The sequence below is a fragment of the Fistularia commersonii genome, chromosome 18 (genome assembly GCF_037954325.1).
Source record: "Fistularia commersonii isolate RoL2024-O1a breed Wild chromosome 18, RoL_Fcom_v1.0, whole genome shotgun sequence".
Lineage (NCBI taxonomy): Eukaryota > Metazoa > Chordata > Actinopteri > Syngnathiformes > Fistulariidae > Fistularia > Fistularia commersonii.
The window spans coordinates 2,721,496-2,739,289 of NC_141301.1; the positions used below are offsets into that span (position 1 = coordinate 2,721,496).

Genomic DNA, 17,794 nt, shown 5'->3' on the forward strand with positions numbered 1-17,794 from the left:
TCCTTTTTCCTTTTTTTTTTTACTGTTTTTCCTTCTTTCTTCATCTCGAAAAAAATGCTCAAATCTGTGAAGCAGCGTTGGAGTGAAAACCAAACCAGAAAAATAGCGAGGGTCCACTGTGTATATAAATGAGTTGGAACTCTAAATAAAACTTACATTGTTTGTCTCATTCTGATGTTTTTTTGGTGGGGTCAGATAAGCTGAAACAATCGGGATATTTAGAGCAGACAAAGCTATTTGTGTCACTATTTAATGACTTGAAAATGACTTAAAGTTGACTTAATGAATAGAGTATAGAAGAATCCTTGGCACCAGGAGGCCACGTCCAGGACGTCTTGCCGCTCCTCCTAAAGTTACGCTCTGAAATGAAAACTGAGTGATCAGGTGATTAATAAGTCGACTTATTTGGAAAATGAGCGAAGACATTGGTGAAAAAAAAAGCCGATATCTACTGTGAGTAATGGGCTTCGAGACAGAGACAGCATTTAATGACACACAAAACAGCAATCCGGGTGTTATAACAGTGATACGACACAAGAACAACCCGAGGTGGATAAGAATTATAAATCTTTTATTGTGCATGGATCCTTTGTCGATATCATGGCTATACAGATACACTTTAAATACATTTCTATGATTATACATTTTTCCCCATAACGAACATTTCTTTTTTTTTTTTTTTTTTTTGTTTTTCTTTTTCTTTATTTTTAAACCTTTTTTTTTTAAAGTGATATGTCTGGTAGTATGTAGAGTATAACAAATTCTCGTTTTGGAATGTACGGTGTATGAGGTAACTGCAAACATTAAAATTACATAAAAATGGTCTTTCCGTTGCTTTTGTGCATATATATATATATATATATACACTTTGTTTTTATTTTTTTATTATTTTTTTTAATTTTTCCAAGCATTTTCTGAACCTCCCTCCCCCCCCCAGTCCAGGGCTTAAGAGGTGATAAAATGGCACACACGTTTGCAATCACTATCAAAAATAGGAATTTTGAATTCTTCTTTTATGCGACAAAGAGGGGGAGGCGTTCAGGAGACGTCCGAAAAAACCAGAATGTGTCATCGTATGAGACATTGTTTTTTTTTTTTTTTGTTTTTTTTTTCCACGGTACCTGCAATTTCTCATGATCTCACCCATTTTATTTAATTCTAACACTTTCCCCGCCCCTCCGCTATGAATACAGAAGGGGAGGCGGTGGGGGAAGTACGTGATGGGGCTCTATTATTTTCTCTTGAGTACTTATATTACTTCGGTAGTATTATTTTAAAAAAAATATACATATACTTCACACGTGTAACCCCCCGCCCCCCCTCCCCGACAACAAAGAAGTAAAAAATAAAAAGGGAAAAGTAATACACAAAGAGTACACACAGAACTACTCGCGGGGTCACGAAGGTCTACGAAAAGGTGTCGCTGACGCTAAGAAACACCAAGATAAAGAGAAAAATCCCACTTTTCTCTCCCTCTCTCCTTTCCAGTTAAGGCCTCTGAAACAACAGCTACCTACTTCCGTTTTCGTTCCCTCTCTCCCTCTTTCCCTCTCTTCCTCCCTCGCTCGCTCTCTCCTCGCTGAGCTGCTTCAGTGACACGGGCAGAACGACAAACCCCCCGCCGCCCCGCTCTGCACGGAGAGAAAAGGGATAAAAAGGGGAAATGCATCACAAGACACAGTCGAGGTGTTTTTCGTCCACTAAGGTGCCAAAAATAAAAAAAAAACAAACTTAAATTACCGGGAAGGATAAATATAAGAATAAAATAGGTAAGCGTACATTATTGTGCTGAGCAATTATCTGGGAGTAAAGCAACCGGTTGATTGTAGAAAGGAGCTATGATGGAAAGACGTGATAGTAAAAAAAAAAAAAAAAAAAAAAAAAAAAAAAAAAAAAAAAAAATTACTTCACTGTTAGTTTGGTTTTCTCTTTATTTTCTAACATTAATTTTAATTTTTTTTTTTTTTTTTAACTTTTTTTTTTTTTTCTCTCCCCCCTCTGTACAAAAATATACCGAACATTTCTCCAGTCGTTTTTGCATCCTCCGACATTCTGATCATCAAAAAGAAAAAGAAAAAAAAAAAAAGGATAAAGGTTTCGGAAAGTGCTAAATGGACTTTCTGCTTCCCCGCCTTCCTCTCTTCCCCTAAGACCCCCCCGATTTAAAAATCCAGCAGGAGGGGGGGGTTGAGCCCCTTCAACCTGGCCCTGCAGCCCCTCCCTGCCGTGTACCTCTGTGGCACAAACTACATAAGAGAATCTGATCTCACACACACACACACACAGACACACACTCGCTTGACCCTCCCACACACACACACACCGCTGTGCAAACAACTGGCCCACCACGTCCCGGGATCAAAATAGCACTAAGGCTAACGACACACCTACATACTAGTTTTGGAACAACGTCTATCAAAACCAGAAAAAAACGAGTTTCATACTGGACACGTGACTGGAAATATAAATAAAGACTATTTCTATACACATATATATACTGAGTGTGTATAATCAGAAACACGTGAGCCCCCTTTACCCCCCCCCAAAACCAGAAAAATAAACCACATCCCCGGCTCTATCCTTACAACGCAGGAAGCGGATGGTGACGAGACCCGAGTGGAAGAGGGGCGGCGTCGGGACAGGTTAACGGAGGGCGAAGGGGAAAAAAGGAGGGGGTCGGGACGGTATTAAGGGCGCCGGATCGGTCGTCTCAGCCGCCATTAATCACCCCTCCTCCCACGGCCCCCCAGGGGTGGCTGATGGGGACTGCTGACGACGTGAAAAAAAAAAAAACAACAAAAAAAAACATAACCGTAGGAAAAAAAAAACAACAACAGGAAATACAAATTAAAAAAAAAAAAAAAAAAGGGAAGAGAGAGAGGGAGAGAGGGGGGGGGGAGACAGAGAGAGGGGAGAATAAAGCTATAACCCTGCAGCTTGGGGTGCACACTGCTCATTTAATGACAAAGTACTGGATGACAAAAGCAATGAGGATCGCGATGACGGCGAACACCATCAGGAGCAGGAAGGCGCACTGCTCGTCCGTCAGGCTGCGTGCCGCCCGGCCCGGCTCACCGCCGGCCCTGGACACTGAGCCCGCCGCCGGGCCGCCCGCCGCCCCCGCCGCCGCCGACGCCTCGCTCCGCTGGGAGGAGAGCGTCACCGTGGGGCTGTAGGGGCCGCTCAGCTCGGGCGCGTCCTGGCACTGCCGGATGGCGCAGACCCTGAAGCGGTAGTCGCTGTTGGGCTGCAGGTTCTGGACCTGGAAGGAGGAGGCGGAGCCTTTGTAGGCCTGCGAACAGGAAGGAGGAGCTGTGAGGGACCAGACAGGTGGAGTTGTATGTCTCACAGAAGCTCCAGAGGCGAACCTCCACCTCTGCAACCCGCTAACACCCATGAAGCTACATGATATAAGCTAAAACACCATTATCCTCACTGCTCAAGTGTGTGTGTGTGATCAGTTTTGGGTGTCGGGGTCAAGGCTGGATGCACAAATAAGGAGGCTTGTTGTTTGAACCGATTTGAATCCCTCCCACAGTGACGCTCATTGCTCTTTGCCTGTTTTTCAATTTCCCAAAAAAGGGGCGGAGCTACAAACGCATGGCGCCACATGATAGCAACGCATGATAGCAAGCATCGCGATCCCTTGCAGCACGCCCTTTTCTCTGGTGCCGGCACTGCTATGGAAAATGACCATGTGAACAAACAGGAAGTGAAAGCTAGCTAGCGTTAGCCCTCAGCATGGGCATTGGTGGAGGCAAACCAAAGCGGGGGAGGGCACCGGCCTGTGGTGCGACACCGGTTAGATCAACAACTGTCGCGGAGCGAGAAACTTAGCAGCCTACGGCGTCCGAATGGCGGTCTGGAATGGCGATGAACGGCGAGCGGCGCCCGTGTACCTGTTTGAACTCTGAGTTCCCCATCATGAACTGCAGCGTGTAGATCACAGGGTCGCCCCTCATGGGCAGCAGGGCCTCCCATGTCACCTCGCAGGAGGTGTCGTCCACGCGCTCCACCTTTGGGGCTGAGGGGTCGGGAAACTAAGTTAGCGGTGCGTTACCGGGGGATGGAGGGGGGGGGGGGGGGGGTCGCGGATGGCGTCAGCGGCGGGCGACTCTACCTTTGACGGGAGCCGGGGGGGAGCGCGGGGTGGTGAAGGTGTAAACACTGGAGAAGGGCCCTTCGCCCGCTTCGTTGAAGGCCTGGATGCGGAACGTGTAGGAGGTAGACTCATTAAGCCTCTGGACTTTGTGTGTGTGGCACGGCCCTTTGTACAGGGACACGAATCTGAAACGACGGAGAGAGGAAATAATTAAAAAAAATAAAATAAATTAAGCAAATCAGAAGGACAGATGTGAGGTACCGCCGATCGGCATCCTTTCCCCCGAAGCCCCGGTTGGCAACCGACCTGCCGCTCTTGTCCCCCATCTGCAGCTGATACTGGGCCGCATCCGAGGCGGCGGCCTTGGCCGGGCCGTCGCCCCACTTGAGCCGGAGGGTCTGGTGGCTGAAGGCGGTGCACTCCAAGCGCGGCGGCGCCGGCGGCAGCGGTTTTGTCTTCAGCTTGAAGGTGTGACTGAAGGGCCCCGGCCCCAGGTTGTTCAGAGCCTGGATCCGGATCCTACGACGACGGCGCCCAAAACAGATGTTAGCGCGCTAATGACCAGCTGATGAAGTTGTTTGGTTCAAAGTACCCTGCTACGACACTGACGGCGGTGGCCAGAGTCCCAATATGAACCAGGAGGAGTGGAGGATGTAACAAACCGGTAAAAAGCCTGAAATTCGAAAAACGGCGCCTCCTCACCTGTAGCTGGTGTCGGGCTGCAGATGCTGGATGACGTGCCTGGTGACGGGGCCGACAGCGATGGGCTGCCGCTCCCCGAGGTCGATCAGGTAGGACGTTATCTCGGAGCCGTGATCGCACGGCGGGTCCCAGGAAATGCCCACGCAGGTGGACGGCGAGTAGAGCGGCGCCGGCTGCCGCCCCCCTTCCTCCTCTTCTTCCTCCTCCTCCTCCTCTTCGTCGTCCTCGTCCTCCGCACCTGGCGAGGCCCCGTACCGCTGCATCTCCGCCTCCTTCAGCGTGTAGATGTTGCTGACGGCGGCGGGCACCGAGCAGGGGGTCTGGCACAGCACCGCCTCGCTGAAGGGCCCCACGCCGGCGGCGTTGGCGGCCTGCGACACAGCGGGACGCCGGTCAGGAGACAGAAAATCGGACGTGTGCAATACCGGCAATTCACCACTAGGGGGAGCTCTGACGCAAACAACCCACTGAGGTTTCAACAGGTCACAGGTGAATATTCCGTCTTTTCACTAAAAATATCACTCAAAACTCTGAATTGTACTTCTGTGAGAATAGTGTTTGTGGAAAATCTAGTAGAAACACTTAAAATCATGGATGGGGTGAGACGTACACTTTTCTGGAACCCCTTGGAAAATAAAGTTGCTCGACGATTCGGGTTTCGGAGATCGCGCCCGGCGACGAGCAGTGACTTCGCGGGAAGCGGATTCTCACCTGCACCCTGCAGAAGTAGTTGGTCGCCGGCAGCAGCCCCTTCATCTCGTGGCCGAGCGCCGTCCCGCTGTAGCACACCTGCATGCTGCCCTCGGCGGCGCCCCATTCCAGGCGGAAATCCGTCACCGCGGCGCCGTTGCAATGAGGTGCCTGGCGGGAGGAAGACGGAGAGGGAGAGTGAGCGCAGAAGATCCAGTTCTGTTTGAGGATCCCCTCGAGACGGGGGAATATTCTGCTTTGACTGATAATAGGTTTCAGCTGGATTGTTTTCACTTTGTGAGAGCAGGCGCTAAAGAGACTCCTCTGTGTGTGTGTGTGTGTGCGTGTGTGCGTGCTCTCTCATCATGTTAATTTGACAGACAGGGCCGTAAAACTTCCCCCGTAATCTTTTATTAACAGTCATTTTCATTTACAAAAGAGCGAAGACTCTTCCGTCTCTGGAAAATACAGGCAGATTTGACGCCCGGCTCGTCCGCCTGGTCCAATCCTGTTTCCAAACAGGGGGTCACGGGTTTCACATTATTTTCTAACTTACTGACAGTGTTAGCGCCCCATTAGCAACAACATTTATGTTACTTCCTTTATCTCGTTGCCCAGGTAACGGACGCCGTACCCGCTGGTTTGTTTTCCCTCACAGAACCATCTTCCAGACTTTACCCTCTCTGATTGAGAACAGGCTTAAGTCTGGCCTTTTTGGGAACGCTTGTCATTAGCGCCCAGCTAGCTGGTAGCTGCTGCTGCCGGAGGCTTATTTTGCTGAAGGATATCCCATGACGCACCGCTCTCATTCCTCCACTCTTCCTACCATCAGCCCATGATGAAAACATTATATCTTCTCCTGATTTGTTTAGCAGGTTCCCGCAGGGGTGTGGCTTGATCTAGTTTTGTTTCTTTATGGCGATCAAACGTAGTATTGTATCACGCTAGCGATTAGCGTGTGACTGTTAGCGGTACTGGCATTATTTGTAGATCATGTGTGCCCGGCCCACCTAACCTCTCTTTCTACATTGATATGGGATCTGTAGATCACTTCCGAGAGAGGTGGTCCAGACCTGGTTTCATAGCGCTTTCTGCTAGATTGCATTCACACACACGTACACAAAGATGGTTGCAGAGCTGCCATGCGGCCGCTAACCAGACCGTGGGGAGCAACTTGAGGTTCACTTGGACATGCAGACAAGAGGATGTTGAAGGACCTCATCGGACAATCGCATCCGATTCTTAATCATCAATTAACGTCTTTGTCTTCTCACCTCCCAGCTCACCACCACGCAGCTGGGTGACTTGCACACGGTGGACGGCGCCTTGCACTGCTCGGGCGCCCCGGGGCCGGTGGTGACCTCGTATCGCTCCGAGAGGGGCCCGAACTGTGGGCGCGCAAGAAGGGAGAACGGAGCGTGAGTCAGCCGCGGCGCCGCGTCTTCGGCGCTAACGCCGACACGTCCTCACCCCGGCCTTGTTCGCCGCCTTGAGCCGGAAGCCGTAGGTCCTGCCGGGCAGCAAGCCTCCCACGGAGCAGTCCAGCTCGCCGCCCTGGTACACCTCCCTAACCTCCTCGGACTGCGGCCCGCTCGCCTCCAGGATGTAGCAGGACACCGGGCTTCCTCCGTCCACCTGTGGCGGACCTGGAGGTACGGGATCACAAAAGGAAAGTTTAACGGAGACGAGGACGACTCGGCTCCGGCGAGTTCACTGGACGGAGAAGTCGGTTGAGATCAGCCCACGCGGATCCCAATGACTCACCCCAGCGCAGCTGCAGATCCCTGGCTTTGGGTTTGCCCACCAGCCGAGGGGGCGGGCACGGCCCCGGGGGCACGGCGGGGGTCTGGACCTGCAGGGTCTCCGACAGCTTGGGAGGACGGACAATGCATCATGCAAATGTTCCCTTTTTTGGCCGATTACCATAAAGATTCAGGTGTTTAAAAAAAAAAAAAAACTTGAATCCCCATGCTTTTTTTTTTTTTTTTTTTTTGTTTTTGAATTTCAACGGGCACGGAAAATGGCAAACACGTGAGGCTCGTGTCACATTGCGCCGCCGACCGTGAGTCATTTTTCTTTGCAGTCCCCGTCACGAGCTGTCGGGGGAAAGTAATGTAGAGCAACTGTGAAAATGGGATAATTGAAGGAAAACGTCTGTGTGTGTGTGTGTGATCGGACAACGCGTGGATTCGTGGCGATTATTTTACTGGGGAAGATCCTTCATTGTCAGGTTTGATTTTAAACAATACTGATATAATTATAACAACAATAAGGGTGATAGACTGTAGGAAGGTCTTTCTCAGGGCAGTTTCCTTTGTTTGTTTCATTTGTTGGATTTCCACCTCCATCAGTCAGTTGAGTGTGACGAGGCAAGGAGGAAACAAGAGGACGTGTAATAAACACCTCACACGTGACAAAGATCACCCGTGATCTTGTTATTATTGCAGCGGGTTTATTTAAGGAAGAGGTTCGGACGTCTGATGGGGAGTGACAGTGAGAGGCACCGTGGACGGTGGCGGTTTTACAACCGGAAAGCTGGATATGGATTCAGCAGCGGACGAGAGGACAGTTTAACTCCGACGGCACCTCACTACTTCGCTCGTCTGGGTTTTCACCCCGGAGAGAAATGGCCCGGGTCGACGGCTGCGACGAAGCAGGCGGGGTGGTGTTTAAGACTTTCGGGAAACGCGGCGGGGGCCATACGAAACGTGCCAAGTATTAAATTTGGCCGGTCTGGCCGGACCTCGCGGTGGATAAACAGGTGCAGCTTTAAGCCTCCCCCATTTTCTCCAATTCCCAAGACCACGGATGCATCTGTGTGTGTGTGTGTGTGAGTGTGTTTGGTGCAACCAGGTGACTCACCAGGCTCTGCCCCCCGTCGCTGGCGCAGTAGACCCGTGTCTGGTAGGAGCAGCCGGGCTTCAGGCCGTCGCACACGTGCTCCAGCGCCGGCCCCGAATACACCGGCGCCCATGTCAGACCTCGACGGGATCGAAGATCGGGGGACAAAACTTGAAAAACCGTCTCTGCCGCCGCCGGCCGGCCGGCTTCGCTCCACCCGGAAACGAACTTACCGCTCGGGCCCTCCGAAAGCTCCACCACGTACTTTGTGATTTCTGCGCCGCCGTTTTCTTTAGGAGGTTCTGGATGGACAAACAAAAGGAGTGATGAACACCATGACCTCCCCTCTCTGTTCTTTCAGCGCAAGCTTACAGTTAGCACTAGGCTAGCCCCTGCTGCCGTCGGCTGAGCGTTATCCCATGATGCACCTCTCTCATCCTAACCCTCATACCGTCTTATTTCCCGACACCTGGGCTCTCTAATTTCACAGGTTCCCTGGAGGGCGTGGCTCGATCTACAGCGGCATCTCGATGGGCGTCCACCATCGCAATTTCTTTTAATTGTATTGAAGCAAAATGTCAGCTATTAGCATGTAGCTGTTAGCGCTACTGTTATTATTCGTGCCTGTCCCCCCCCCGACCCTCCAACCGCCATCTTGCTCTCTTTCTACCCCAACTGATGGAGGCAGACGGCCGCCCAGATTGACCCGGGATCCGTCCAAGGCAGCACTGCTTGGAGAAATCCCACGATGCGCTTCTGTCTTCCCAGCTTATTCAACAGACGATAGCGCTCTCATGTCGTCTCCTGCGTCCTTGGGCTCGATCTACAGCAGTGTCTAATTCCTATTTTTGACTACTATTAAAAGGATAGTACTTCTGGTCAAGGCAGATGGTTGCACACATTGAACGTGCCTTTTATTTGTCAGCCAAATAAAAGGCATGTTCATTCCTGGATGGATGTTGGTCTGTCAATCTTACAGTGTGGTCCAGATCTGCTCTAGATGGACAGTGTCATCAGACAAGTGGGTCGGGATCTGGAGCCGCGGAAATAATATCCGACTCGACTGTCTGAGCGGCAGACCCGTGCACGTCCTCTGAAACTCGGCGTGCACTTTTGCTCCGTCTGGAAAATCATCCCAAATTGGTAATCGTTTCAGCCCAATTAGCTGTTTACTGAGCTAAGAAATTCACATCAGCCCCGACGTGATAACACAACATTGTTCCGCCTCCGACCTCTCGTAACTCATCAATAAATAAATGTAGCGTGATTTTTTTTTTTTTTTTTTTCCTCCCTCCAAACTACGCTCCTGTCACCTCAGGGGGCGTTCGCGGCACAACTTTGGGTGAAACGTCTGCACGGCCCGCCCGAATTCGCCCGGGAGTGGCATTTGTCTGGCGGCGCAGACTCCTGGAAATGTCAAGCTTTTCGTGCAAAATAATTTCACTGTCTGGCGGGAGGATAATAACAGGACGGTGTGGGGGCGCGAGGGCGGTGATGAGGAAGGATGTGCTCACCCCAGGCCATCTTGAAGCTGTGAGGCAGGACTCTCCCCCTGACGGAGAGCCTGCAGGGGCAGCCCGGCTGGTCCGGGAGCGTGATGAACTCCACCACCGGGCTGGGGTTGCTCTTCCCTTCCGTGTTGTAAGCGGCCACCTGGAGAGAAGAGCGTCGATTCAGGGAGGGCCTCTCGCTTCTTCTTGGTTTATACCGTAATTTCTGGACGATTGGGCGCACCTGAATATAAGCCGCGCCGGCTACAAATAAATAAATACATACGTGGGTACATATAAAGGCCGCACTTGTTTATAAGCCACAGGTGTCCATGATGTAACATGAGATATAAAATACATAAAAAATAAAAAATTAAAATTAAATACCGGAGAAAGAGTTTATAATAATGCGAGGAGGCTAAATGTTTTGGTGGCATGAAGCTTGTTAGCCCCCCCAAAAAAATCCATAAATCAACAACAATGTTGTTTAAGCGGCGTTGTGAAAAAAGTAGCTGCTTATGGTCTGGAAATCACAGTAATTGCACAACCAACGAGCCAATGGCCGCATCGCAGAAAAGTGTCCAGCGCAAATCTGGTTCTGGGAACTAGCCTCCTCCGCTTTTAGATTTGGTGGGTTGAGGTGTTTTTATCTTCTCCCTGCAATGCTTTGCTGTGTGAAGAGCCCCATTAGCCATTAGCTAACTCCAAAAAGTTCAGGTTCCTCCGCAGCCCTGGAAAACCCTCTAAGGTGTAGCAGGCTAAAAAAAACTCTTCATCGCTCTATTTCTTGCAGCTTCTGTGCAATATTGTTGCAAGAAATGATCTGACCAGTGACCACCATAGTTTTTAAAAATGGTCTGCAAGAAGTATCTGCTAATGGACCTGGCTTATGAGTCCCACCAAGCACCTTGAGTTGGTTCCTCTGCTGTATGAAAGCACAAAGAAACTAGTCCCTGAAAAGGTTCAAGGAATTGCAAACAGTTCCTACAGTGGAAAAGCGACTTATGGGACCCGGGAGAGGAAAGGAGGACTGCGACTGAGACGACCTCGGTCAAACCGTCCCATCGGAAACGTGCTCCTCTGGGGTTCAACGCCGCCAGCGTCAGTTGAAATAGAAGCGAGCGCCGCCGATTCAGATGGAGCGCAGGCAGTTTAAGCCGCAGGCCGGAAACACGAAATGTTGAGTAAAAATCGAGCATCGAAACACGCCGGGAAGCCATTGACTCTGCATCGTGTCTATAGCAGAACACACACACAAACACACACGCACATACATACATACACACGGCCCAAAGAGGATCCCATTGTAATTGCCGCGCTGATTACACGTCATTATTCATCTGCGTGAATGCAGTGCACAAAACACCGACGGGCTCCTGCTTTCCGCCGAATGACGCCCGAGACAAAGCTGCTGAGACGCCTGACAAAAGAGGGCGATCGAAGAGAGAGAGGCTCTCGGCACGTCTATAATAATGTGGAAATCTGCACGAGCCGGCTGGGAGCAGCTCATCCACGCGAGGCCTGCACGGCGCCGGGAGGCGAGGCGGGGTATCCGTATGGACGGCGGAGAGAGAGAGAGAGAGGAATAAATGGCTGCTCTGAGAGCGTAAAAAATATAAGAAAGATAAAAAAATCAAAAGTAGCAAGGCGGAGTGGCTCTGGACGTCTCCTCTGGCTCTGAAGGTGAGAGAAATCGATAATGAGCGGAGTGCGAGGCCCGGAGTGGCCCGCGTGTCGTCTGACCCGGCGGATGCCGCGCCGCGCCAGAGGGCGAAAATAAACACGCCGTCGCCGATTGCAATTAATACCCCGTGATATTTCTATTCTGCTCCGGCGTCAGCGCGGAGCCAGACGTATACGCCGGCGGCATGGGAATAGGGCAAAGACGAAGCAGAACGTGGGTGTTTTGCTGTTAATCTGATTAATTTTTTTTTATAATAGAAAATCAAATTACTCGCGGCCGGCGTTCCTGGCGCCATGAGCTGCACCCCGCAACATAAGCGGCGCTCAGTAAAACACATATCGCACACACCTAGGGGTCAATTCTGATTTACCCGAAATTTGTATTTGGTGCTCCGGTGGAGGTTCCTGACGGTGCAGCAGAGCTCTTCGCCGTCGTAGCTGGGCTGGAAGCCGTAGCCCTGAAAACAGACAAAAGGAAGGGGTGAGCCGCGGAACGGGGAAGCTACATGGTCTGGGCGCTCGGACGGCGCTCGGAAATAGGATTTTTCTAGTTTTGATTAAAAAAAAAAAAAAATTTCAATTTGGGGTTTAAAAAAAAAAAAAAAAAAGGAAAATTGAAAAAAAAATTTTTTTTTTTAAAATAATCAGCACCCCGTTTCAGAACACGCGCATCGATTTTAGATTTATAATTGCCGGATTCCGCGGAAAAGCTCTTCCCGAGGCGAGTTCAACCGCGGTCACATCTCTGTTGACTCTACGCTGGACGCGGGTCTGAACCGTGCGGCCAAGGCCTCGCGCTTGACCTGCCAAAAAAAAAAAAAATGCAACAATCTCATTGGCTGCAGACGGGGTGGAAGAGAGCGGCGGCGCCGGGACGACGAGCGTGAGCCGCGTCCGATGAGATCCTCCACGGAGAAGACTCTCACACCCAGTATTTTCAAACGCGTGCGTTTATCTGTCGCCCTGTGACGGAACCCATGAGCGTTTGTCGATTACACCGTTATGCTAATATGCACATGAAAAAGCGGCAAGCGGTGCACAAAGCTGATCACAAAGGGTCGGATTGACGTTCCAGAAAACAAGGCAACTGAATAGCGGCGGTGTTTGGCGTTTAAGTTACTAAAGAACGTGTTCTTCACTAGCTCTTTTAATTCCTTTTGTTTTCTCTCCATCAAAAAAAAAAGGGAAGTTTATGGCCATATATGGCTCTTCTGGTGACACCATAAGGCTCCCAGACAATTTTGAGTTGAAAAAGAAAAAATCAGTTTAAAATACTCGTCATATTTCTTCATAATAGTTTTAGGGTTAGATGGAGAAAGTCGATTCGCTGTGGGGACCCCTGAAGGGAAAAGCCGAAGGAAGAAGAAGAGTTCTTCATGATACTGTGTCATTTTAAAGTAAACAGATATTAGTTATGAAGATAAATTTCACGGGTCACCTGTCGGTAGGGTTGGGAACCATTAGCTTCCGAGCACGTCTGGGTCATTGTAAAGGTGAGGAAATTAATTTGATCAAATAGCCAACTACTTTATCCGCATCAACCCTCGTAACGGAAAAGATGGCGACAAAGAAAAAAAAAAAAAAAAAAAAAAGATTACCGTGCATTCCAGGCTGCGTGGACAGAGGAATTTGCATTTGGATCCGCGGTACGTCTAATATGCTATGATCAAATTGCATAGATGAAACGGTCAAATACAAAGCAGCACTTAGAGCAAATCCATTCAGCGCCAGAGGTCGCATTAAAAGTAAGACGTATTTCACCTTTTGTGCGTTAAAAATACCATATGGCTCTCGATGAAATATATCGAGAAATATTTGGCTTTTGCGGCTCTCCCAGTCAAAAAGGTTCCCGACCCCTGCGCTAAACTGTAGCGCTAGCATGATGTTAAAGCTCTCTCTTTATCTGAATCTGGCTTGAACGTGCACCGGGCGCCGAGTTATACCGAGCCCTCCTCCTCCATCTCCAGGATGTAGTAGATGTCGTCCTCCTTCGGCGAGCTGGCGGGTCGGTGCCACTTCAAGCACAGCCAGGTGACGCCGGCCATTTGCAGCTCCGGAGGCTGGGGCGGCTGCGGCACGCTGCACGAGGTGAACAGGTCCACCGAGTCGCTGAAGTCGCTGAGGGGAGGAGAGGGGTAGGAGGTGATGGAAACCCTTGATGGAAACGTGGGACAGCAAGACAAGGGGGGCGTCCAGCGTTCTTACCTGACGCCCATGTCGTTTTTGGCTGCCAGGCGGAAGGAGTATCTGGAGGCGGGTGAGAGTTTGGTCACTCTGTGCTGCTTCTGCGGTCCGTAGTAGCACTGCTCGTAGGTACCGGTGCCCTTCCCCTGGGGAGGAAACGTAGCAGGTCCGACATCAGCAAACACGCCTTAGCTCAGACCTGGGCATTTTACGGCCCGCGGGCCACATCCGGCCCGTTTACCTTTTTTATACGGCCCGCCAAACTATTTTCTTTTAATACCGAATTTTCACGACCATAAGGCGCACCTTACTAAAAGGCGCAATCTCGGTTATGTGTGCCATTATTGTATTTAACACACACATAAGGCGTACCAAATGATAGGGCGCGGGTTTTGTATACAATCCACGGCCACGCTTTCCCCTTTAACGTTCTCATGGTGTCCTCTACTACTTCCGCCTTACAACAACACACACACACACACACACACACACACACACACACAAGGTGCACTGAACGATAGGGCGCACCGCACGTTTTGAAGAAAATCTTTGACTTTTATGTGCGCCTTATGGTCGTGAAAATACGGTATTTTAAGAAGAATTTTCAATCAATATTGAATTTAGAAACTCCTTATTTTTTCCCCTTTGTTTAATTTTGTATGGATGATTACAAATAAAATGATGTCGGTACATTTATATGATTATTCATGATTTTAAAGTAAAAAAAGAAATAAAATGCCAAAAAATGTAAATAATTAAAATGAAATTTTCATTTTGTTCGATTTACATGGTACCAAGTTGGCCCGCGCATAAAAATGAAATAAGACATGCGGCCCACCAGCCAAAATAATTGCCCACCCTTGCCTTAGGTCCTCTGTCTTAAAAACTAATGATAGCCATGTTGGCTAAAATGGATAGGGATCGACGTATCCACGATCTAATTGGCAACCATGATGGTAATCGTTCCAGGCTTTTAGAGAGAACATCATCTCCGAAAACATCATCTTCTGAAAACCAACAAAACTATTTCCTCACATCATTCTGGAGACGCCGTATTTGTGACTCTGCCCCCATGACTATTTTTGGTTGTTCAGATCATCAGATCCTACGGATCTCGACGTAAAGCCAACGTGTTTTTTTTTTTTTTCCCCCCGGGGGTTAAAAAGGTGGAAAACTCACCTCATCCCACTGAAGAATGTAGTTTTGGATCTTGGAACCGTTGTCACATGGAGCCTGAGGGGGGACACACATCGTCACCGCGACTCATACGCACTGATCCGACTGCTACCGTTTCTGGCGTTACTGGTAAATCCAGGTTGTTTCAGCTCTGTAGAAACTTCTTCCATCCATCCATCCATCTTCTGCTGCTTCTCCAGGGAGGGGTTCCCGACAAACCCTTCACTTAGGTCTACCTGGCGACGGCACTTGGGAGCTACTTTTTCACCCTGACCATTACGCCAAACGGAGGAAACCCTCCGAGCCTTTACCTTCCACTGGAGGACCAGGGTGTTCTTGGTCCCGCTGGCCTTCCGGGGAGGGTTTGGAGGATCGGGCTCGCAGCTCAACGTGGTGAAGCTGGCGGCCTCGGATGGGCTTCCCTGTAAACATTTGCAGGCGGCCTGGACCCTGGGGGTGGCGGGGGCGAGACAGGGGGCAAGAGAGGTAAGGAAATAACCCCTGCTTTTGAAAACCCAGGAGCGGAGTGGAACCCACCTGACGTGGTAGTCCGTTGCTGGTCGGAGGTTTTCTAAAGTTGCACTTAGTTGGTCGCCACTGCGTCGAAGAAGGGGAGTTATTTGAAAGCGACCGACAGCATCTGTTGCGTCACGCCAGCGGGGGGGGCTCACCAGTACACGCTCTTGTACTTCCCGTCTTTGCCGGCGAACGAGATGGAGACCTCATAGCTGAGGGGTCCGGGGAAGGCGCGGTCGGCGTCGGCGCCGTCGTCATCCCCGCCGCTGGTCTCGCCCTCTGGCCCGGCGGGCTCGGTCCAGCTCACCGTGGCGCCCCTGGCCTGGATTTCCGACACCTGCGGACGTGAACATACCGCCAGTTACCGTCCGGTTAGCGCCACGGAACGCCGGCAGGGACAATTAAGGATCCACTGCCAACGAGGCCTGAGGAATTTGAAAATAAATTTCTTGGGATGGTAGAGCAATCAGCTTCCCCCCCTCTCTGGCCTCGGACACCCGACCAACACATCCACCCCGACCCCTGTTCTCACAGATCTCTTAGGCCACATGTGTCAAACTCAAGGTCCAAGGGCCAAATGTGTCCCGCCACGTCATTTTATGTGGTCCACAAGAACCTCCTAAAAGGTCTGATTGTCTTAAAATAAAGAAGTCAAACACGTGAATTGACCATAAACTACATATCCCACTATTGATGCCGATTAGGTTACCCGCGAAGTGACGTCATCCCGATTTTTTGCGGCGTATCCAACAAGCGGAATTGAGAAACACAAATGATCCCTAAATGAGAAAGAGAAAAAGTGATGCAGATGGAAGGCTGATTCAAGAAAGATGGTAAGGCGACTAGAAAAAAACGGTACGTTCTTTTTTTGTTATGAGGCAGTGTCGGTTCTCAAAGAGTACAATCTAGATCGGCATTTTGACACGAAACATGGAACTAAGTATGCCACGGTTAGCCTTTCGGAAAAACAACAAATTGTCCAAGAATTAAAAGCCAAACTACGAGGGCAGCAGAATGCGTTCACGAAAGCCTCATCCAAAAACACAGTAAAAGCCAGCTTTGTAAGAGGGCAACTAGTAAAAAAAATTTTTTTTTTTTACATCTATGCAAATGCATTTTGAATGAGTAATAAATTCAGATTTATTTAACATTAAGGAATAGTTACTTTCATTTTACATTTAGCCATATTTGTGCTGTTACCGTTGCTCTTTGAGGGAAACCATAATGCTGATGTGAAAATGAGTTTGACACCCCTGTCTTTGGCAGCACAGGAAGCAGAGAAACCATTTTTAGATTCACAAATTCAACATTAATTCTTTTAAATTGGGACAACAAGGTTACTGCCTGTTGCTGGGTTTTACTCTATTTATTTTGTTTTTTGTTTCTCACATTTCTGCCTGATCGACTCCCAGAACGTCCTGTTCCGATGCGAGCCTATTCTCTGAAAAAATAAAGTGAATCATTTTGAAAAATAAAAGATGTTATGATAATAAAGGGCTATCTTTACTCTTGCCAATTTTTGTTTTATTTCTGAAAACCTTGCATTTGTTATTCTGTCTTTTATCATAGTTAAAAACCCTTCGGTTGAATGTTCAAGCTAAAGAAATGAAAAACACTGCATTTTTACCCAACTGACAAGCAAGTTAAGACATTGGGATGTTTTTAGCGCTTTCTCAGAGACACTCCGTGACTGAAAACTGCCGCGAAAAGTTTTCCAAGATCAGAATATCTGTCGGTAGCCAGAGGTCCGACGAGAACCTGCTGTCATGACCCTGAAGGTCTGGAACTGGTGTGGAAAAAGTCGAGAATCTAAGAATTAGAGGCAGGGTTTAACCTGGACAAGCCACCTGTCAGTCACATACAGGACTCATCCAAACATTCACACCAAGATAAACAAACCACTGATCGCTTTTGGGCTGCGGGAAGAAGACGGAGAACCTGGAGAGAACCCAGGCTGGAGAACGTGGAGAAGCCAAACGGAGGGAACTGGAGTAGAACCAGAACCCCCCGACTTTCAGGGCAACCGTAAATCTGTCCATAGATGGCGTATCTATGCATCCGTCCTTGTATTATCTTTAAGGGAGAGCCTGCCGAGGTCACTTGAACCCGTGTTCTGGTTCTGTCAGTGACCAGAGAGGTGGGAACGGAGATCCACCGCTAAATCCAGATCCTTCTTTACCCCCGACGACATCAGCCAACCTGTCGTGGTACTTAGAGCTCCTCCACTTTGGGGTGGGACCTCATCCCCGACCCGGAGGGGGGGGGTTTCTCCCATTCTCACCCCGGTGGTTTCGTATTTTCATTACATTACATCGCATTGCATTTGGCAGACGCTTTTATCCAAAGCGACTTACAATTCCTGCTCGCCGAGCCGACAGCGTCACGCCGTCTGTGAAAAGGCGAATCCCCT

At 49.5% G+C, this 17,794-nt stretch overlaps 1 protein-coding gene across 2 annotated transcripts in view; it reads right to left on the reverse strand.

Annotated features, from left to right (window-relative positions):
- Positions 1–2,937: 2,937 nt before the first annotated feature.
- Positions 2,938–17,794, reverse strand: part of fndc3a (fibronectin type III domain containing 3A) — a 49,512-nt gene continuing 34,655 nt past the window's right edge. For both annotated transcript variants that reach the window (XM_086164140.1, XM_086164141.1), the window contains 19 exons: positions 15,540–15,721; positions 15,406–15,465; positions 15,180–15,318; positions 14,872–14,925; positions 13,714–13,838; positions 13,452–13,626; positions 11,880–11,966; positions 9,850–9,988; positions 8,569–8,637; positions 8,357–8,475; positions 7,259–7,364; positions 6,965–7,140; positions 6,769–6,882; positions 5,516–5,665; positions 4,805–5,175; positions 4,409–4,621; positions 4,121–4,287; positions 3,900–4,024; positions 2,938–3,292 (listed from right to left, as the gene is read on the reverse strand). In XM_086164140.1, coding sequence (XP_086020266.1) covers positions 2,954–3,292; positions 3,900–4,024; positions 4,121–4,287; positions 4,409–4,621; positions 4,805–5,175; positions 5,516–5,665; positions 6,769–6,882; positions 6,965–7,140; positions 7,259–7,364; positions 8,357–8,475; positions 8,569–8,637; positions 9,850–9,988; positions 11,880–11,966; positions 13,452–13,626; positions 13,714–13,838; positions 14,872–14,925; positions 15,180–15,318; positions 15,406–15,465; positions 15,540–15,721 — 2,910 coding nt within the window. In that variant the 3' untranslated portion in view covers positions 2,938–2,953. The remainder of the gene's footprint in view (positions 3,293–3,899; positions 4,025–4,120; positions 4,288–4,408; positions 4,622–4,804; positions 5,176–5,515; positions 5,666–6,768; positions 6,883–6,964; positions 7,141–7,258; positions 7,365–8,356; positions 8,476–8,568; positions 8,638–9,849; positions 9,989–11,879; positions 11,967–13,451; positions 13,627–13,713; positions 13,839–14,871; positions 14,926–15,179; positions 15,319–15,405; positions 15,466–15,539; positions 15,722–17,794) is intronic.